At 39.3% G+C, this 24,150-nt stretch overlaps 1 protein-coding gene across 3 annotated transcripts in view; it reads left to right on the top strand.

Moving 5' to 3' along the window:
- The window catches only part of RalGPS (Ral GEF with PH domain and SH3 binding motif), a 605,207-nt gene that overhangs the window by 536,831 nt on the left and 44,226 nt on the right, over window positions 1–24,150 (top strand). For all 3 annotated transcript variants that reach the window (XM_067146666.2, XM_068227553.1, XM_067146665.2), the window contains 2 exons: window positions 4,599–4,824; window positions 16,511–16,714. In XM_067146666.2, the coding sequence (XP_067002767.1) occupies window positions 4,599–4,824; window positions 16,511–16,714 (430 nt within the window). The remainder of the gene's footprint in view (window positions 1–4,598; window positions 4,825–16,510; window positions 16,715–24,150) is intronic.

Consider the following 24,150-nt stretch of genomic DNA (forward strand, 5'->3'; position numbering starts at 1 on the left):
TCTGGGAGACTACTTCTGAAGATGGAGACTTAAACCAAGTACAACTAAGACCGAAGTTGCTTATTTCCACCTCAGCAATAAAATGACAACAAGGGAACTTGTAGTTTACTTTAATAACACCCTCCTTTGCCACAACAGACATCCCAAATATTTGGGTGTAACAGTGGGCAGAACACTGTCATTCAACATTCAAAAAACATCTATAAATGACTGCTACCAAAATGAAGAGAAGAAACAACATCCTGCAGAAATTATGTGGTACCACTTGGGGTGCCAGTACAACTATTCTCAGTTGCTCAGCATTAGGTTTAGTTTATTTTGTTGCTGAGTATTGTGTTCTGGTATGGATAAACAGTCCTCAAGTAAGATTAATCGATGTTCATTTGAATAACACCATGCGCATGATTACAGGAACAATTACGTCAGTTCCCACACAATGGCTCCCTATTCTCAGCCACATCCCTCCACCTCATTTGCAGCGATACAACATTCTGATTAGAGAATATCAGAAGATCCAGACCAACAAACAACTACCTATTCATGGTTACGTTGCCATTCTACATGTGAAACGATTACGTTCAAGGCATCCACCTATATGCACAGCGGAGAACCTTGTAGCTAACAAATTCAATCTGGCTGAGAGATGGTCTCATGATTGGAAATTGTTTGCCCCTCCAGAGAGTACAGAAATGCCCTGCATAACTGGGAAGGTGCCTGGGTTCATTAAACCTAGAAAGATCTGGTCGAAATTAAATAGAATTTGGACCAATCATGGTGTACATGGGATCTCCTGTACAAGTGGAGGAAAAGACCTCCACCACATTGCGAGTGTGGTGCGGTAAGACAGACTGGTAGGCATTTAGTTCAAGAATGTAACATAGGACAGAAATTCAGTGGATGGAAATGTTTCTCGACGTAGGAACAAGTAGACGAAATGTGCTTGGACAGGATGATGTAGAATGGAGAAAAAGAACAAAATGGCAGAATTTTGGAACTTATGTTAATGAAGTTCTCACTGCTCTCCACCCTAACATAGAATGCTCTAGGCAGTCAAGTTCTTAAGGATTTAAATGTTTCTACATTTATAAATATATTTGAGTGTGATTTGAAAGAATCTGATGATGATGTTTCAAGAACAAATCATGCCATTCTATTTTAATTGAGTTATTTCTTCTGTTAACATATGTTTTCCTTTTCAGACAATTTATAATTAACAGAATCTAAATTGAAAGGAAATGGCTTCACGTATCAAAAAGAAAAAATGTAAAACTAATTGGACGAAACTTCTGGGAACAGATTATTGACAAAGTATAACTGGGCAGCTATCCTCTAATTAATGTATTGGGAGGGAAGAAAGGAAGAGTTTGGATCCTTCAACGAGTAGTCAGATAAAGCTCAACCCACAGTACATATAAACATAGTGCAAGTCAATACGCATCAGATCATGAAGTTTCAGTGAAGGAAGCAAAGGGTCTTGAATGGTGTGAAAGTCGAAGTCCCTGTGGCTCGCTAACCTAATAGAACAAGAGTTGCACCAGGGCGAGGTGGCGCAGAGAGTAGAGGACAGAGGAGCAAGTAAATGGCAGGCATAAGTCTCACATTACCAACAGGACAAGTTGAATTTTAGAGAAGAATTTGCGAGTGCAAAATCAATAGGGTGAAGAACTACAAGAAAATGAACAAGGCAGTAAAGATAAATCCATGGACTTTATATAGCATGCATAACAAACCACTGTGTCAGAGCACTGGGTGTAAACAAGCAGTATTTCCAGGTACTGTATTCAGGTGTCTGCCTGCAACATTATTGTTGTGATGAAGGTGTGATGAAGCATGGATGTGAAAATCAAGCAGTGTGTGACCAAAAAATTCTGTGCGATATCAGAAAAGATAGCCACAGAAAGCTGCAATTCACAATAATCAAGTGCCACGTGTGCTTGCGATAAGGCCTGCTGCCGTGGCTGTCTTTCCTAATTTCACACACACACACACACACACACACACACACACACACACACACACACACACACACACACACACACACACACACACACACACACACACACACACACACACACACACACACACACACACACACACACACACACACACACACACACACACACACACACACACACACACACACACACACACACACACACACACACACACACACACACACACACACACACACACACACACACACACACACACACACACACACACACACACACACACACACACACACACACACACACACACACACACACACACACACACACACACACACACACACACACACACACACACACACACACACACACACACACACACACACACACACACACACACACACACACACACACACACACACACACACACACACACACACATCCTCCATCACACCCTGACAGCCAATACTGCCATAGGTCCATTATTGCATCAGAGTTGTGAGTGTATGTTTGAACATTTTATGAATACATTTTTGTAAAAAACAAATGGGCTGTTTTGGAGACTTTTATAGCGTAATTTTTTTTAATACACGCCAAATATAGAGTTATCTGTTACTGAGTATATGGTAATGCAGCAAACGATGAGGATGATGGGCTTCAGTCAACTTGCACTCTACAGACTCTAGGGGTACAGTAGCAGTGCTGGGATGTATGTCAGCATTCCTGGAGACTTCTTGGGCTTACTCCATTTCCCATTGTCCTCTTGAATGCATTTACGGTAGTTTCTGTTCCATTCAGACCAAAGACATTTTGTAAACTTAGCACAGTTTTCAACTTTTCAAGTAATCTATATAATTGTGAAGTTGTTTGTCCAGCCTTTGTCCCGTTTCCCTACGGGGTCGGGTATGAGGTGAGATGAATCTGTCGTAGCTAGTTTTTATGACCGGATGCCCTTTCTGACGTCAACCTCATCAGAGGAGTTGATGAGATGAAATGAATAACATGATATATGATATTAGGGAGAGGATGAAACCCAGTGCCAGTCTATATCCTACTCCTGTCAAATAGCACCAAGGTGTCTGCTCAAGGCTTAACGTCTCCATCCGAAAGACGAATCCCCATCAACAGAGTCATATGCCCTCACTCCATATGAGGACTGCGGAGAGGTTTGGAATTTAATCCAGGCTTTTCGCACGCAATCTAGTGATTAGAAATTATATACCACCACCTCCCCTACCCTGCCGGCCAACATTCTGATGGTGAAAATTTTTTTCGACCAACGGGACTCGAACTGGCTAACCTCGGTATCAGACCGTTTAGACTTCAGCACCTTAATGATCATGGCCAACAGGCGGGCTGATCTATATAATCGTGAAGTTATGGTGAGTAATGGTCTCTACAAGACAAATTGATCACTCTGGCACAATGGAGTCGTGATTCAGTTGCGATGATCTCGATTGCAGGTATGCCCGCGGCTCACCGGTTATTGAAACTAATTTCAGAGAATATTTTTTATCCTTGATCTTTTTTAACTATTTTTATATTGCCTATACAGAAGTTGCAAAATTATTAAGTTGAACTTACTATACAATCCTGGTGATGCCTAAAATTCTATGCAGGGCACAGAATACTAATGAAACAGAGGATCTAATTAGTTCGAATTGTACCTCTTGGAAAATATCAAACTCATTTGCCTGGCATTAGCAGATGGCCTTGTGCTGCTCGCAAATAGTATGGAAGAGGCTAAACACCAAATTGAAGAATTAAAAAAAATAGCAGCCAAAGTCAGATTACAAATCGCCTTTGAAAAGATGGAAATGATGCCATCGTTCAAGATTGAAACACAAACTGTCACACTGAATAATAACAGACAAATTAAGATTGTAAATAAATTCAAGTATCTTGGGAAAATTATTACTTGGAACTTAAACAAGAAAGTATCGGTAGAAAATAGAAGTACTAAATTGAAACAAGCACAACGTATCACTTGGCCAACCTACAAGAAGAAATCTCTCTCAATAAATGCAAGATTCAAACACTACAACTCTGTTATTAAACCTGAAGCAACCTATGCTAGTGAAACACTATTCAATTTGAACACCAAATCAACAACAGATAAATTACAGAAGACAGAAAGAACAATCATAAACAAAAAACACCAAGTGGATGGACAATGGCGATTATTTCCTAATGAAGTTGTATACTAGGAAACTGAGTCAATAATAAACACAATGCGGAGGAGGGGGGTCACATATTTCTGCCACATATCAAGACTACCATAAACTAGGGTACTGAAACCTCTTTCCAACTACTTTTGGAAAAGTAAAACCAAGAATAAATGGTTCAAAGAAGTCCAGGACGAGATAGGCTTGACAGTGCAGCAAATTGAAGACCAAGAAGAGACGAGGATCCTGAGAAACAGAGACTTGAGACTTAAATTACACTTACACACAAACAGTATACCATAACTGACAATGAAAGGACAGCCAGGTTGGAAAGAACGAAGTAGTTCTGGGAGCAGAAAAAGAAACATACGCCAAATTTGTAGCTAATACTCTTAAGACTTAAATGTATATGGATTGATCAAAGTGCTCCAGTGAGAGCGTAAAATATATATATTTTTTAAATGATTGTGTTGTTTCTCTCCAGGGCTTTTCCTCACGGACCTCACGTACATAGACATGGCACACCCCCACTCCGGTGGTCTGGAATCTGAGCAAAGGCGGCTGAAGATGAACAACATCCTGCGCGTCATCTCCAACTACCAGCAATCAGACTACAGCCACCTGGTCCACCTGCCTCACATCCAGAACTACCTGCGCTCAGTACGGTACATTGAGGAGCTGCAGAAGTTTGTTGAGGATGATCAGTACAAGTTAGTGTTACCATTTTCTCAATTATAGACACATGGCCCTTGCAGAAGCCACTTTTCGTTCCTCTGACTTGCTTGTCAGGTTAAAACTTACTAGACGATGGTTTTGTTGCAGAACTTGCAGTTTTTATATTAGGTTGTGGAGGTACGGGGAGTGAAGTGTCTTCTATCTCCATAGTTAATCCAAATGTAGCCAGTGACAAGGAAATATGTAACTAAAATAAATTTAGTTCCTATACTTTTTCCTCTACAGCCTTTGGTTGTAGCATCATATAAAACCATTAACCTGGCTTAAGAGAGACATGGCCACCTTCCCTATCCTCCACTTGAGTAATTCTTGCCTGGTGTATCCACGTTGCGGGGGTGGGTATCCTATACTCCAGTAGGCCGGAGTGGTAGGATGGCAGAGTTCAGACAGGGACCCAGTTCCGTGGGGTATATCACGTAACCCGTGCCCAGAGTTACGGGTGAAGACCTCAACAGCAGCGAAGGCGGAGAGGATGATTCGGTACGACAGAGCTGGCGGAAGAGGCAGTCTATCCTCTGGGGTAGTACAGGTGGAACCCACTGCCTTGTGGGATGAGGAGGGATCCTCAAAGTCTAAGGGAGTAAACTCCGAAAGAAAATCCTTCTTTATGTTAGGCCCAGTGAGGCAGTAAAAAAATTAATTGTTTTGATTGCTTTCAATGTACGGACAAGCCTCGGATTGAACATACCAGAAAAAGACTTCACTTCTGGCACTAATGATGACCCTAAGAAGGCTGATGCTTATCCTGAAAATGCAAGAAGATATAGCAATCAAGGACATAACAGTTAAAATTGAAATAATAAATAAAGAGGTTCAACCTATTCAATACAAAAGAATAAGAAATGCAGGACATAACAACCAGAATAGACCTTACCAAGAAACCAAACTGAGAGTAGAAACCCTGAATATAATTACACTGACCAACAAGTGTGAAGAGATAGTCGACCTGATGGAAAGGAGAAAGATTCATATATAAGGAATGAGGGAGACAAAATGGAAGGGACTGGGCGAGTTGGCCGTGTGGTTAGAAGCGCATGCATCTGGGAGTGGCTTTATGTCGTACCGACACAGATAGGTCTTATGGCGACGATGGGATAGGAAAGGCCTAGGAGTTGGAAGGAAGCAGCCGTGGCCTTAATTAAGGTACAGCATTTGCCTGGTGTGAAAATGGGGAAACCACGGAAAACCACCTTCAGGGCTGCCGACAGTGGGATTCGAATCCATTATCTCCCGGATGCAAGCTCACAGCCGCGGGCCCTAACCGCACGGCGAACTCACCCGGTGCGAATTTATTTAGTGGAATAGGTAACTATAGTAGACTAGCTGATGTACCCGTGCTTCGCTACGGGATTTTCAGAAAGACTGACTTGGTGGTTTTCCTAACTGAATTCAACATAGGTCATTACAAAAACGTCAGTAGGAATGTAGCGATTGAAAGCAGTGTTATGATATAAAATACTCGATCAAATGAAAAACCGCACACTTTCTCACTTTCAACGAACAGTACTACGGTGCCGATCTAAGAGTCCAAAGTTCCAGAGCTGGAATAACCAGGTCGCAGACTGCCATGAACACTCCTCTGTCATTATTCCGTTAAATATGCACATTACTCATTCCAATCAGTGGCTCAGAGTAGGGATTGTATAGCTCGAATACTACGATAAACCAGTGTGTTATGTACCAGATATATCAGAAAATGTATGAACCAGAGGAATGGCATGCTAAAGAAGAAAGTTATCTTATACCCCAGCTACTTCCCACCAATATACAGGCAGGCTGTTACAGTCGGTACGACCAAGCGAGTTGGCCATATGGTTAGGGGCGCGCAGCTGTGAGATTGCATCCGGGAGATAGTGGATTCGAACACCACTGCCGGCAACCCTGAAGATGGTATTCGGGAGATGGTGGGTTCCAGCCCCACTTTCGGCAGCCCTGACGATGGTTCTCCGTGGTTTCCCATTTTCACACCAGGCAAATGCCGTGACTGTACCTTAATTAAAGCCACGGCCGCTTCCTTCCACTTCCTAGACCTTTCCTATCCCATCGTCGCATAAGACATATCTGTGTCGGTGCGACGTTAAGCAAAAAAAATGGTATTCTGTGGTTTCCCATTTTCACACCAGTCACACCAGGCTGTACCTTAAAGCCAAGGCCACTTCCTTCACACTACTATTCATTTCCTATCCCATCGACGCCATAAGACCTACCTTTGTCGGTGCGACGTCAAGCAAATTTAAAAAACCTCGGTACGCTGCAGTAATCCTATCTATCGGGGATGAGAGGAAAGAGAAGACAAAAAGCACATCACAACAAACAGTGGTCAATGTAGTGTTATTGTTGATAAAGTTTATGAGCTTTCTGTATTGCAGGCCTTCACATTAGTTTTCTTTCGACTCTGTGATATTAGGGTGCCTTACAAAATTATTTATATCGTAGACTGTAGTTCCTTATTCTCAGACTTTACATACCGATTTTCACTAAATTCTGTTTACCTATTTTCTCGTGATTCGGCGCTGATATGGACTTAGTACTAAAATCCAAATTCATGAATATCTCCGATTATATGCGGTACGGTAACAGTGTATGAGACATAAGTGATCGGAAATTTAATAACTTCTTACATAACTACTACTAACTTACGACATGACTAAAGTTATGTTAGTTATGTAGTATTTATCGATACGACCACTAATAACATAAATAACTTATTTGAGAATTACATTTCAGACCTTCTCCTAAACTACCATTTCACTCAGCGTGAATAAAATAATTTGTAGCCTAGATTGTAGTGGTTGAACACCCGACATTACATACCGATTTTCATTAAATTCGCTTCAGCCGTTTTATCGTGATGCATGTACATACATACATACATACATACATACATACATACATACATACATACATACATACAGAGAGACAGACATAAATTATGGAAAAGTAAAAATTGCATTTCGTTGTTACTGTGGACATGACCGATACAGAAATACCATTCTTTTCAAATTCTGAGTAATGTACAGACAAAACTCTTACTTTATATATATAGATTTACCGATACGACCAAGAATAACATAAATAACTTATTTGAGAATTACATTTCAGGCCTTCCCCTAAACTACCATTTCACTCAGCGTGAATAAAATAATTTATAGCCGAGCTTGTAGTGGTTCATCACCCGTCATTACATACCAATTTTCATTAAATTCTCTTCAGCCGTTTTCATTGATGCGTGTACAATCATACAGACAGACAGGCAGACAGACAGACAGAAATTACGGAAAAGTAAAAAATGCATTTCTTTGTTATTGTGGACATGACAGATACAGAAATACCATTCATTTCAAATTCTGAGCAATGTACAGGCAAAACACTTATTTTATATATAGATTACATTTCAGGCCTTCCCCTAAACTACTATTTCACTCTGTGCGAATAATATTATTGATAGCCTAGATTATAGCGACCTATTCCCCGACTTTGCATACCAATTTTCGTGAAGATACGACCACTAATGAAATAAATATTTGACAATTAAATTTTAGGCCTTCCCCTAATCTACCATTTTTCTCAACGTGTATAGCCTATATTGTAGCGACTTATTTTCCATCTTTGTCTAGCGATTTTCATTAAGACACGACCACTAATAACATAAATATTTGAGAATTAAATTTCAGGCCTTCCCCTAAACTACCATTTCACTCAGCGTGATTAAAATTATTTATAGCCTAGATTGTAGCGGTTCATCACCCGACTTTACATTCCGATTTTCATAAAATTCTCTTCAGCCGTTTTCTCGTGATGCGTGTATGTACATACAGACAGACAGAAATTACGGAAAAGTAAAAAATGCATTTTCTTGTTACTGTGAACATGACCGATACAGAAATACCGTTCTTTTCAAATTCTGAGCAATGTACAGACAAAACTCTTATTTTATATGTATAGATGGTCATAAATATCCTGTTTCTTCCATTTTGAAGTTGATGAAAGAGTGGCATACAGCAGGTTCAGTTTGTGATGTTCAGAGGAAACCTGCACACTAACATCAAAGGATTTTAGTAGGATTAAAGCCTGTGAAATGAAATTTCTTAGAACTGCCCTCCAAAAGACACAACTTGATCATGTGAAAAATGATGAGATCCAGTCTAACCTAGGTCTAAATGAATCGATGGAGGAAAGACTTAGGTCATCTAGACTTAAATGGTTTGGACATGTTGAATGAATAGCACAAGCTTACCATGTGCTTATTTGGAAAATAGAATAACAGGTAGAAGACCAGCCGGAAGACCAAGAAGAAGATGGAGGGAACTGAGGGAAGACCCGGAGAGAAGAGGATAGAATTGGGAATCTGTCATGGACAACAATATCTTTTTGAATAGGCAACTTTGGAAGACTCTCGTTTTCAAACACCCTATCCATCTCGCTGGAAGGGAAAAACTGATGATGATGATGATGATGATGATGATGATGATGATCAGAGGAAGTGGAAAAGACACTTTTTAACTGATGATAAACTTATTTGGGCGTGGTTAGAAGTAAGTCCTTAATCGTTTAGGGCAAGACACAAAGATATCCATGGGATCAACCATCAAAGCGACCAGACTGCCGAAATTTCAATTGTATAAAATGAGGTATGTGAAGCAACTTCACCAGACAAGATTTAGCCGCAAGAATAACATTCTGTAAGTGGTTTCCTGGAAGTGTTTACAATGTGGATCCACAGCTAATGTTTACATCTATGGCTCGATCTTTGTGAAAATGTAAATTCTCAAAATGTGAGATTGTGGAGTATTGAGAACCCCTGCAGGAAGTTGCAAAACATCCAATTAAAATAGGAATATGGTGTGCGGCAGGTAAATGGGCCTATTTTTTTTCGATGTGTATCTGTGAACAATTTTGCATCAATTTTTTTATGCACTGACACAGGAAGAAAAGGATTATGGATATATTCAACAGGAGAATGCCATAGCCCAGTATAGACACTTTATGTCCAGTTATTTATGATCGGATAATTAGTACAGGTGTATGACCCCCCTAGATCAGCTGACCTAACTTACTTTGGGGAACCCTGAATGGCAAAGTGTACCAAAATAATCCCTGTAATGTAGAAGAACTGAAGGCCGACATAACACTTGCAGTACGGTGCATACCCAAGCAGAATTACTAGGAAGTAATTTGTTTAAATGATGTGAAGCGTGTGTTACTGTGGAATAAGATCATTTACAACAGTATCTGAAATAAATGGTGAGTAATTGCCGTGTGTTCTGTACTTGTACAACATTTTATGTTTGTGGGTTACTGTAGTCATGTCCTAGTTCGTGAACCATGGGCAACGGCTGAGTGACCTAGTAAGTGGTCTTGAGAGTCGGGATACCAGTTGCTATGGAATGGGAGTGGGCATCTTGGACATATTCTGAGTCATGGCCCTCCTTGTGCTCAGGCGGCTAGGACTATACAATTCACCGGTGGTCCATAACCCGTTAGAGAAGAGATCCTCACTTGGACTCTGTGTAAGTAGGGTAGCATTCTGCTTCGTGAATTTACCGAGCTCAGAACATTTTAAGCAAGCCTCGGACCTATGGGAGTAATGGAGTCCCACTCCCATTTGACAGGCGAGGGACACCTTGGAAACAACTTGTCGAACGAAATGGAATTCGATGGGGAGCTATCAATATTAATGGGGCTTATGGAAGAAAGAAGGTAGAACTGGCTGAGTCAGCAAAGAGGATGCATCTGGATGTGCTAGGAGTAAGTGATATTCGGGTAAGGGGAGATAACGAGGAAGAGATAGGAGATTATAAAGTGTACTTGATGGGTGTTAGAAAGGAAAGGGCAGAGTCTGGCTATTTATCAGGAATACCATTGCACGCGACATAGTTTCTGTTAGGCACGTAAATGAGCGAATGATGTGGGTAGATTTGTCAGTTGGAGGAATTAGGACAAGAATTGTGTCTGTGTATTCACCATGTCAGGGTGCAGATGAGGATAAATTTGACAAGTTTTATGAAGCATTGAGTGACATCGTGGTCAGGGTCAACATCAAGGATAGAATAGTGCTAATGGGCGATTTCAATGCGAGAGTTGGTAATAGAACTGAAGGATACGAAAGGGTGATTGGTAAATGTGGGGAAGATATGGAAGCTAATGGGAATGGGAAGCGTTTGCTGGACTTCTGTGCTAGTATGGGTTTAGCTGTTATGAATACATTCTTCAAGCATAAGGCTATTCACCGCTACGCATGGGAGGCTAGGGGTACCAGATCCATAATAGACGATATCTTAACAGACTTTGAATTCAGGAAATCTGTTAGGGATGTACGAGTTTTTCGCAGATTTTTCGATGATACAGACCACTATCTGATCTGTAGTGAACTAAGTATCTCTAGGCCTAGGGTAGAGAAAGTGAAATCTGTCTGCAAACAAATAAGGGTAGAAAATCTCCAGGACGAGGAAATTAGAAGTACATGGATATGATTAGTGAGAAGTTTCGAACAGTAGACGGTAAGCAGGTTCAGGATATGGGAAGTGAATGGGTGGCATGCAGTGATGCTGTAGTAGAAACAGCAAGGGAATGCCTAGGAACAACTGTGTGTAAAGATGGGAAAAGGCGAACATCTTGGTGGAATGATGAAGTGAGAGCAGCCTGTAAACGTAAAAAGAAGGCTTATCAGAAATGGCTCCAAACAAGGGCCGAGACAGATAGGGATTTGTACGTAGATGAAAGAAACAGAGCGAAACAAATAGTTGTTGAATCCAAAAAGAAGTCATGGCAAAAATTTTGGTAACAACCTGGAAAGGCTAGGTCAAGCAGCAGGCAAACCTTTCTGGACAGTAATAAAGAATCTCAGGAAGGAGGGAAAAAGGAAATGAACAGTGTTTTGAGTAATTCAGGTGAACTCGTAATAGATCCCAGGGAATCACTGGAGAGGTGGAGGGAATATTATGAACATCTTCTCAATGTAAAAAGAAATCATCCTGGTGGTGTTGCAAACAGCCAAGCTCATGGGGAGGAGGAAAATGATGTTGGTGAAATTATGCTTGAGGAAGTGGAAAGGATGGTAAATAAACTCCATTGTCATAAAGCAGCAGGAATAGATGAAATTAGAGCTGAAATGGTGAAGTATAGTGGGAAGGCAGGGATGAAATGGCTTCATAGAGTAGTAAAATTAGCGTGGAGTGTTGGTAAGGTACGCTCAGATTGGACAAAAGCAGTAATTGCACCTATCTATAAGCAAGGGAACAGGAAGGATTGCAACAACTATCGAGGTTCTCATTAATTAGTATACCAGGCAAAGTATTCACTGGCATCTTGGAAGGCAGTATGCGATTAGTCGTTGAGAGGAAGTTGGATGAAAACCAGTGTGGTTTCAGACCACAGAGGGGCTGTAAGGATAAGATTTTATGTATATGCCAGGTAATTGAAAGATGCTACGAGAGGAATGGGCAGTTGTGTTTATGTTTCGTAGATCTAGAGAAAGTATATGACAGGGTACCGAGGGAAAAGATGTTCACTATACTGGGGGACTATGAAATTAAAGGTAGATTATTAAAATCAATCAAAGGCATTTATGTTGACAATTGGGTTCAGTGAGAATTGATGGTAGAATGAGTTCTTGGTTCAGGGTACTTACAGGGGTTAGACAAGGCTGTAATCTTTCACCTTTGCTGTTCGTAGTTTATATGGATCATCTGCTGAAAGGTATAAAATGGCAGGGAGGGATTCAGTAAGGTGAAAATGTAGTAAGCAGTTTGGCCTATGCTGACAACTTGGTCTTAATGCCAGACTGTGCCGAAAGCCTGCAGTCTAATATCTTGGAACTTGAAAATAGGTGCAATGAGTATGGTATGAAAATTAGCCTCTCGAAGACTAAATTGATGTCAGTAGGTAAGAAATTCAACAGAAGTGAATGTCAGATTGGTGATACAAAGCTAGAACAGGTCGATAATTTCAAGTATTTAGGTTGTGTGTTCTCCCAGGATGGTAATATAGCAAGTGAGATTGAATCAATGTGTAGTAAAGCTAATGCAGTGAGCTCGCAGTTGCGATCAGCAGTATTCTGTAAGAAGGAAGTCAGCTCCCAGATTAAACTATCTTTACATCGGTCTGTTTTCAGACCAACTTTGCTTTACGGGAGCGAAAGCTGGGTGGACTCAGGATATCTTATTCATAAGTTAGAAGTAACAGACATGAAAGTAGCAAGAATGATTGCTGGTACAAACAGGTGGGAACAATGGCAGGAGGGTACTCGGAATGAGGATATAAAGGCTAATTTAGGAATGAACTCGATGGATGAAGCTGTACGCATAAACCGACTTTGGTGGTGGGGTCATGTGAGGCGAATGGAGGAGGATAGGTTACCTAGGAGAATAATGGACTCTGCTTTGGAGGGTAAGAGAAGTAGAGGGAGACCAATACAACGATTGTTAGACTCGGTTTCTAACGATTTAAAGATAAGAGGTATAGAACTAAATGAGGCCACAACACTAGTTGCAAATCGAGGATTGTGGCAACATTTAGTAAATTCACAGAGGCTTGCAGACTGAACGCTGAAAGGCATAACAGTCTATAATGATAATGTATGTATGTATGTATGTATGTATGTATGTATGTATGTATGTATGTATGTATGTATTTAAATTTGTGGGAATATTTTATTCTGTAGTTGCTAAATGTCTTGATTTACTGTAATCTAGTTTGAGCGAGTTGGCCGTGCGCGTAGAGGCGCGCGGCTGTGAGCTTGCATCCGGGAGATAGTAGGTTCGAATCCCACTATCGGCAGCCCTGAAGATAGTTTACCGTGGTTTCCCATTTTCACACCAGGCAAATGCTGGGGCTGTACTTGAATTAAGGCCACGGCCGCTTCCTTCCAACTCCTAGGCGTTTCCTATCCCATCGTCGCCAAAAGACATATCTGTGTCGGTGCGACGTAAAGCCCCTAGCAAAAAAAAAAAGAAATCTACTTTGATTGTTTTGTCACCTCACGTGGCTTTCCACGTTGCAATCGAGGGCTAGAAGTTGGCCTGTGGCAGAATGATCCGAAGTTTATTTGTAAAGTGAAATCACAGTAGTAGTAGTAGTAGTAGTAGTAGTAGTAGTAGTAGTAGTAGTAGTAGTAGTAGTAGTAGTAGTAGTAGTAGTAGTAGTAGTAGTAGTAGTAGTAGTAGTAGTAGTAGTAGTAGTAGTAGTAGTAGTAGTAGTAGTAGTAGTAGTAGTAGTAGTAGTAGTAGTAGTAGTAGTAGTAGTAGTAGTAGTAGTAGTAGTAGTAGTAGTAGTAGTAGTAGTAGTAGTAGTAGTAGTAGTAGTAGTAGTAGTAGTAGTAGTAGTAGTAGTAGTAGTAGTAGTAGTAGTAGTAGTAGTAGTAGTAGTAGTAGATTTCCACTCTTTTTTCAAATTGCCTGTTTTTGAACTTGTGGTTCTTGACTGCAAGTGCTATGATCTTCAATTATTCAATTCTCACTGCAGTCCTCTGGCTCAGTGTCATGTTCTCCTTTTGCATTGGTTTTGGGTAAGTGGAGTTGTTTCCTGTGTTGAAGCTCCAAAATGTGTTATTTTTCTAGTGGATTAATGGTGTTTTCACATAATTGAAGAGTACAATAATCTTGTGCAATAAATTGAGGAAAGTAGAGGCAGAAAACCACCACTTCATGAGAGAGTGAACAGACCTATTTCATTTTGCCCTTTTACAAATTTCTTGGTACACATCATCATTTGTATTATTTATTTACATTTTATGGCCTTCATTAGACCACTCTAGCCAACTTTATACAAATAATTTTTCAGGATCCTGTCAGCCCAGTACTACTTCATTCTCTCGGATCTTATCTTTCTTTCTTTCTTCGTTGGAAATCACCCTTCCTATTATCTGTTTGTTGCTTCTAGTTTGCAGTCTACCGAGCTCAATAGCTGCAGTCACTTAAGTGCGGCCAGTATCCAGTAATCGGGAGATAGTGGGTTCGAGCCCCACTGTCGGCAGCCCTGAAAATGGTTTTCCGTGGTTTCCCATTTTCACACCAGGCAAATGCCGGGGCTGTACCTTAATTAAGGCCACGGCCGCTTCCTTCCAATTCCTATGCCATTCCTATCCCATCGTCGCCATAAGACCTATCTGTGTCGTTGCGACTTAAAGCAAATAGCAAAAAAAAAAAAAAAAAAAAAGTTCGCAGTCTGGTTTGTAATTTGTCGTTCATATCTTCCTTGATTTCTGTAATCCACTTAATGTTGCACTTACTATTCCGTAATTTTTCTATTATTCTCCTGATGATCCTGTTCTCTGGTGTCCTGATTAGAAGTCCAAAAAATGAAATAAGTTTCTTCCTGATTGTGCTCATTACTGGTTCTATTTCCTTGTAGACTGTTTCATTAGAAGCTGCTCTCCAGTGTCCATCTTTTTGGTATGATTTGTTGATACACCTAATGATTCTTCTATCTTGAATATTTTGTCTGTTTGTGCTGTGTTAGTTGTTTTGAAGATGATTTCACTTGCATGTGTTATTCCTGGTTGAATGACTGTTTTGTAATATTTTAATTTTGTTGGTACTGACAGGCTCTTTTTGTTGTAGGTATTCTTGGTGACATATTGTGCTCCAGTCAATTTATTTATTGTGTTATGCCATGTTGGCTTTTCATTGATGTTATATGTTATGATTTTGCCCAGATATTTAAATTTATCTACAGTTTTGATTTCTTGGTTTCCTAGGGCTTTTTTGTTTATGAGTGGTGGGTCAGTTAACATGATTACTGTCTTTTCAAAAGATATTTCAAGACCAATTTTCTGTGCTATTTCCTGTAGTGATATATCTTGTTGCCTGGTTTCCTGAATATTGTTGGACAAGAGAGCAAGGTCATCAGCAAATCCTAGGCAATTTAAACTGGGTCTTCCAATTCAGATGTTCTTTGGGTTAATCTTATACCATTCCCTCATTATATATTCCAACGCACAGTTGAACAGCAGTGGTGACAAGCAATCTCCTTGTCTTAAACCTGTTCTTATGATCAATGGCTCTGAGAATTCCCCTTTGAACTTGACTTTTGATTTAGTGTTGGTTAAGGTGAGTTCTATCAGTTTGATTAATTTTGGATAGAGCCCAAAATTTCTGAAGATTTTTAACATTGAAAGTCTATGGATAAATTCATAAGCTTTTTTTAAAGTCCACAAAGAGGTTTGTTTTGTTTCTTGTAATATGCTATGGCTAATTTTAAAGTGATTTATTCTGCACAGCTTCTCGAAGGTCTGAAGCCTCCTTGGGATTCACCTAATTCTTCTTCTAGTTGCTCTTTGATCCTCATGTATATTTGTATATCTGACAATTTTTGTTTGTCAAAAGCTTAAATTAAAGTTAGCTTCCTTTAAATATTTGCCCTGTAATTGTATTTTAATAGTTTCAAGTACAATTGTAAAATTAATGTAAGTGCCCCTTACAAAAATTTAATTGAGAAGACCTGCACTAGAGAATGGAGGGAGAAGTACCTCACTCACTGTTTCTGAAATAATCCCTCAGTATTAATTAATTGAGATCATCACCAGTGAGGTATAAGTACAAAGTGATTTCTATGGGTAGTTCAAGACATGGGACAAACACACTCTTACTTCACAAATCTCTACCCAATAGCTTTTTCTTTCTTACCTTATGGTGTGTGAATATGGAATTCCATTTGTTGCAGACTGTCACTAAAATTGGAGCCTCCCTCGCCTGCACCAAGCTCGTCCAGTTCCAAAGAGTCGGTAAGCGAAACGGTGGCAAGCGTAGCTTCCTTGAATCTCTCCCCTGCTAAGGGGTTGTCGTCTGGTTCATTGAGACTCTCGGCGGCAACAGCTGGCAGCAAGTTTGTGCCGACACATCGCAAGTGTCGCAGCCTTGGGACAAAGTAAGTGTGCTTTGCCATTATATTTGTTGTACGTGTTGAGATCATTGACTAATGGACTAACACTGCAAAGTTTGTAATTGTTTACAATAACACGAACTTGACCGCATCGGTTGCATCAAATTCACTCAGATATTGAAAGCAGTACAAAATCACTTTTTAAAGTAGAAATATTAAAGAATTTTTTAGCATGTAAAAATATGTTACCAGTACCCTTCCAAGTGATGATGTTTACTTCCAGAAGTGTTAGTGTTTTAATTTCAGTTTATGCGTTCCCCATGTGTTCAAAAGGTGGTAATGTTGAAATCTGACATCATTACAGCCTTTTTTTTTTTAAGTATCCTTCGGTATCACAACTCCAGCATGTTTCAGAACATTTGCTAGTTCTTTTTATTAGTTTCAGGAGTGGCATGGCAAAGTTTTTTTGGCTGCTCCAAGCCAGTTGCCTCAATTTGTTGTACCATATGTACACAAATAATTTTGAAAGAAGTTATTTTGTAATTAGCTTTGTTACACATTAATATTGAAAAATATAAATACCACAGTACAGTAAACATGTTTGGTCTGCATTAGCAATCTGCGAGAGTAAATACAAATTTCTCCAGTGCAAATTGATAACGGATCTGTGGAAATACTTCTGCATAATTGGCTGGAAGTATGGAAACAGAAGTATTTAATTCGAAAACACAAGTGATCCATCCACTGTTAGCCTTGCAACACACAGTTGTTAACTGTCTCTCTTGCTTATGTTATAGCTTTCAACCAACACATTTCACTTGTGACAGCATATCCTCTATTCGATTTCTGAAAACGTACTTTTCTTCCACGAAATGCCCAGTGGTTACTATTTGTTCAAGATGAGTTTATTTTTCGTCTAATTACATATGGAATTCTTGTCCATATACAGTGAAACCTCGTCAAGACATTTCTGCAGAGGACAAGGAAAAAGAATATGTTAAGCAAGAAAACGTACTAATGAATATACTAATAAAAACTATCCAACACGGACATGGAAACCCTACTGTCAGATTTTTTATTATGGACACTCGAGTTTAGGCTTTCATTACAAATTAACTGATAGGCCTATTGCAAAATGAGTTATAACAATACTTTCCTTCTTTAATTCTGCATTAAGGTATATAAGACACATTGTTTTTGAAGTTCATTAAATATTTTTTATTTGTGGTTGTAGTAAATATTGTCCTGATTTTTGGCTTCTTCACAAGGAAGCACTCACATATGAAAATTTCATAAACATCAGACAAGTAGTTTTCCCTGTATACATTCCTAAGTGAGCGCTTCTTGAGAAGAAGCCAAAAACCTGGGCAATATTTACAACTGCAAATAAAAAATATTTAATTAACTTCAAAACAATGTGTCTTGTATACCCTAATGCAGAATTAAACAAAGAAAATATTGGTATAACTCACTTTGCAATAGGCCTATCGGTTTGTTTGTAATTAAAGCCTAAACTCGAGTGTCCATAATAAAAAATCCGACAGTAGATATGATTTTTTCCGACATGAGGGCATTTTAAGTCGTGTATCTGCGGGTACAGTGAAAACTATAGACCATTTCTAAAGATGGGAGGAAAGGATTGAAAGGTGTGGAAAACATGAGAGAACAAATGTGAAAACCTTTTCGGCTGGGGATTATAAAATAACAAGTACAGATACACTGAAAGCTGTGAAAAACACCAAACAACAAATATGAAAATGTGTGCACAGGGACCAACAAAAATATTGAAGTATTATTGCAGATCACACTTTTTCAAAAACAAATGTTTGTAGAAGCCTTTTATATCGGAGCAGTGGGTTAATTTTCTGGTCACTCTCTTAGACAGTGAATTGGAGGTTGCACTTGACCATGTGCAACTGTGAGGAATGACTTTGGCTGCCATTTGTAATCAAACAAAACTTCAATCAATTTGACGGATCGAGTCGAAACTCCAAGGTGTGAGTTTCAACATTTGCGACCTCTGCACGCTTATGCCAAATATGCACCATGTTAGTCAATTTCACACGGTTATGTTCCTAATCCAGATAGTCTGCCGTATCACACGACAAATATTAGGTACTCTTCACTGTACCACTCAACAGAAAATACATTTTTACCTTCTGAATGTAATGTGAAATACAAGCACGAACAGGCTCACTCTGTTATTCAGCAATCTTGCTGCTAACCAGCAAGCAAACATGAACATTCATGCGGCTAACGGCTTGCTCTGTGAAGTGCAACCTGTCCTTTGAAGTTCAGGAAGGCCTTTTCCTCTAATCACGCAACTGTGGCGACTGTTCCTACCAGAGTTGGAAATCACATTTCTTTCAGAACGGATGACAAATACAGTAACATTTTCAGGTCTAGGAAAAATGTGATCTTACTAAGCACTAATAGCAAAAATACATGACACAGTAAGTGAGGAATTTTTTCTTTTTTATAGATTTAATACTATGAGAATCGGGACTTCGAATTTCCAATGTGTTAAGCGGGAAAATGTGTTAATGAGGAACGCAGTAATGAGGTTTCACTGTAGAACTTTCTTCCCACAGCATGGTTACCAATTTGCTCTGCCTCTTGAATAACGTGGAGCCTTTCTTTAGGCATGAACAACTTATAACAAGAACCAGCCATCTTAAACATGTGATACTATTTAAACTGATGCCATGGACGTTTCTTGCTTTTGGAGGCATCAGATTTACCAACAGATTGAGCAGAAAAATACCAGTTTCCAGATTTTTGTATGTCAGGAGCACTGTACTGACCTTGACACAAATAATACTGGTATCATGACTTCCCACCGCCGCATTTTAGATAGAAAAAAATACATGCAGGTATTATTCGTATGTATACAATGTTTTGTATTGACGATTAAGCTATTCGTGGCATTCAGTCCATTGGTACTTGGTCTGCATACATAGGAGAAACAAACATTTTTTAACAAAGAGTTCTTTTCTGAGTTGGATGGTGGTGTTGAATACATTGCAGAGTTGCACCAACACAGACAGGTCTTACAACTATGGTATAATGTAACAGCTTGGTTGGGTACTTGTAATGTATTTTAATTTAAAACAATATCTGCAATACAGATTATTGCCAAAAGCAGATTTTTAATATATCATGGTTTATTTTACTTCAGTACTACTTTCCCAAGTATTTAATCTCATGGCTTATTCAGCAAAAGAATATTATTCCTTGTATTATTTTATTTAGCTTCTTTTGCTCTGTTAACGTATCCTTTATTTAGCCTTTTGAGTCAGGAAACAGTGAGTTTGTTGCTCCATTCATAGTTCTTGATAGTTGTGGTTCAAATCAGCACGAGGGTCAGAAGTACATCTTCTCTCTTTTCTCTGCTGAATTAAAAAGTAACCCATATCTTCGCATGCAGGTCTATTAAAAAGAGAGGAAAGTGCATTTTGTTAGATTGTGTGTGTGATGTGGAGGAGTGCTACAGCAAGTTCTTTGTGTGCAGATTTCGTAGCACAAGTCTTCCACGCAACTTCCATAAGCAGGAACACCTGTTGTACTACCATCAGCCCAGTTGGGTCCCCGGCGGGTGAGTGCTCCGTGTGCAGCACACGTCGGCATGCAGGCTCCTTGCAAATATTACACTGATTTCCACGTTCAGACTGTAGAGGTATTGGAGGTGTGACAGCAGTGTGTGTGTTTGGTTCATAACGTCACTGACACCAGACGAGCACAACAGCAAACGCTATCAACTACTACTTTAGTGCGGCTTTTCCACACATTGTAATGGAGTTAATTGTGCCTGATATCTTCTACAAAATTCTGATAAAAAATAGAAAATTATGTTAATTGAACTAAGGCTCTCGCCAGAGTACTTCGCCGCACTGTTGAACGGTTCATTTAACAGTTTCAGAAGTCATTTTGTGGTCTTTCCTTTCTCACAACCTTCATAATAATATCCCTTTCTGCACTATGTATCACAACATTGTTGTTCGTGCATAAATGTATTAATTCTTGTACATAGTCATTTACGCTCACTCGAGAGGGACGGATCTGTGTTCCGATTGAATGTTTCTAGCATGTTTAGTATGCGATACAGCTTACCCCCGCGCTTCCATCCCACCACCTTGAACCACTTGTCAAGTTACCCGAAGCCAGCTGTACAGTAGTTACTCCTTGCCTCAGAGATTGAGATGAGCGTGTCCAGTGTGATGTCTGCGTATTATATGTTGTGTAGATAATGAGGTAGAGAGAGAGTGAAACCAATGTTCTCGCAGCTGAACGTCCCCATCCAATGTCATGCTCTCACTCCACATGAGCACTGTGGAGAGGTTTGGATATGAACGCAGGCTTCTTTCGCACAATCTACTAATTAGGAATTGTATTCCATCACTTTTCGTATCCTACTAGCCAAGATTCAGATGGTGAAAATTTTCCCAACAATGGGACTTGAACCATTGTGTCAGACCATAATGATCATGGCCATTAGGCAGGATTGTTTTGAAAATACATAGCAAAATTGCAGGATTGTAATCCTCATGTGCAGAGGAGACAGAAATGACTGAGGAGTAGTAAGCTGGAACATTTAGTTTAAGTGTCCTGTAATGATGCACTCTGGTGATTACCGTACGACACATGTTCCTTGCCATACTACAGGCTTCTGCTTGTTGTGAACATGTTCAACAGTGTCTGGTGTTGTATGTATCGTGTTGCATGCTGTCATGTACATCACTGACTTTAACTCTCTCCACATGGAGAAGATCGGGTGAGAGGGGAGAAGCAGTGGATTCACCTATCCAGTTAGTAGGATAGCAGACATATTGTTAGTATTGCACAAATTAATTTTAGCCTGTAACATTACATAGGATATAAACTTCATGGTTTTGATCCGTATTGCATAACATTACAGCTTACAAAACTTGAGAATTTGATATCTCAGTAATTACAAATTTTCAGGCCCACATTTATGTAACATTTTTGTCTGCACTACATATGCAGTTATGTATTTTTGAAATGCTCTTTATACCCATCATTTTGACTGATTTTTTTCTTCTTTCCTGGCCATATGAGTGCCCACAATGGACACTCCCAAGTATCACTCAGGGTCGGCTCTTCTGATCCTTAGAGAGTACTCGGCCATGTTGCTCTCGGATGTCCGCATCCTCTCCTTGGTTCCTCGATTGCAAGAGCTATCTTAACGGGATGATCTTCATCTCAACGTTGTACGTGTCCATACCAGCGCAACTGCTGCTCCTCCAATTTCCCACTGATAGGGACCTTGTTAAAAGATCCTCGTACATGCTAATTGCGCTCTCGATCCAAGAGGGTGACACGTGCTGACCAGCGCAGCATCCGCATTTCCATTACATGCATTTGCTGATCGTGCTTCTTTTGCCTTATCCAACACTCAGTCATGAGTATGGGTGTTCCACTTGGTAATATTCAACAAAATATTTCTAGATAAGTAATCTGAATTGATTATTGACTGATTGTCTGTTATAAAAAGCTAGGTATGCCATGCCCTTTGCGTCTTTGGAGTTTTTGACCAGAAATTTAGGTCACTTATGTGTTAATTTCTCTCTCATTTGTCTCTGGTCACAGAAAAACAGCTGAAATGATTTGTATGAATTTTTGTATTGCTGTGACATAAAATTCAGGCTACCTCAAGCAACGTACACAACCTTCCTTAAACGCTTTTACAAAGGAAAACCCCATTATAGATTAACGGGACAGATGGTGTATTATTTCTAAGGAATACTGCTATGCAGTGCCAAAACCGCAACATTTTACTCCCAGCCTGTGGCATGCCGTTTGGGTAGTTTGGTTTCATTGTTGACAGACCAGAAGGTTCATACCAGACAAGATTCACCAGCCCAAATTTCTAGCATTTATTTGGTTTTCCCTTGATAATATTCAACAAAATATTTCTACACAAGTAACCTGAATTGATCATTCACGAGATATAACATCGGTGTATTAGTGTTGCCCATCAAAGCCAACATAACATTAAATGTACCTCCTGAGATTGTGTTAACTCCACCACAGGATCCGAGCTTATTTATTTATTTATTTATTTATTTATTTATTTATTTATTTATTTATTTATTTATTTATTTATTTATTTATTTATTTATTTTTCACTGGCGAAGTTAAGAATCGAGGCCCTTTCTTACGCTTAACCACATTTTGATTCCAATCTTTAAAAAAAAAGTACTAAATTAATGAAAGTAATTGGAACCAAATAAATTAATAGAATTAAAAACATAATTTAAGTTAAATTTATGACTTAAAGTAAACCTCACCTAATTAAGATCATGAGAGTTAAATTTAATTGAGAAATTAACGTAAATAAATGAATGATTACTGGATTAAAGCCACTATGTTTATTTAATGAAGCCGAGCTTTCAGCCAAATTGCATTGGCCTTCATCAGGGCAACTTGCCCTATGTTCATTACTAATTGAGAAATATTGAAACTTTAAAGAAAATTATAACATTCTTTAAGAACAAGTATAAACACAATAATAAAACTAAAAACACAATAAATTTAAAAAAGTGCTTGTTCCTCATGCTAAAGAATTTTAAGAATGAAATAAGATGAAATAAAATCAAAACACAATAATCTACTGCTTTTCGTACAGCTATAATGAAACATTATTCCCTAGGTCCTATTACTAAATGGTCTATTTAACTAATCCTCGGGCATACCCATAGGTCAGCTATCCTCAGCAGGTAGTCTCGGCAGGTAACCTTAAATCTTGATTTAGTTAGTTACTCCATCATATTTGTTACACCACCATTTGTCAGTTAATATTTACTTTAGCAGTCGTGAACTCTGGCCGCATTTGTACACCCTGGGATAACGTACAAATCACTTGGCTCTTTAGGTCATTTTTATTATGCTAGGAGTCGGCCAGATTTCAGAAATGCAAAGGATATGTCATTTATTTCTATTTAGTAGGGATTGAATTTCGTCGTGATGCTCTGGAAAAGAAAGTGAAAGTATTTAAATGGCAACACTGCAGACTGTGTAAAGAGGACAGCAATGCTTGTTTCAACATAGTACCTACTGAGGAGGGAGAGCCCAGGCGGGAGTGATTACTGATTCTGTCACTGCCAAGGTCAGGTCCAGGAGCACAGTATTTGTCCAGCTGAATACTGAGAAGTCCAGGAAGTAGATCTTTAGAGAATACATGCCTCAACTTCCTGGAGAATGCGTCACACACAAATTCACACAATCTTAAGAAAACTGATTATCTGATCCTATCATGATTAAGAGGGATGGTTGCACAAGGCAGTATTATTGGACCTTTTTGTTTTATTATTTATATAAATAATATGAGTAAAGAAGTAGAATCATCGATCAAGCCTTTTGTGGATGATGATATGCTGTACTGTATAAAGCAACAAATGTGTTACAAGGTTGTGAGGGAATGCCAGAAGGCAGCATATGTTGGTAGAAGGGATGAAAAGATG

The sequence above is a fragment of the Anabrus simplex genome, chromosome 1 (assembly GCF_040414725.1).
Source record: "Anabrus simplex isolate iqAnaSimp1 chromosome 1, ASM4041472v1, whole genome shotgun sequence".
NCBI classification, from domain to species: domain Eukaryota; kingdom Metazoa; phylum Arthropoda; class Insecta; order Orthoptera; family Tettigoniidae; genus Anabrus; species Anabrus simplex.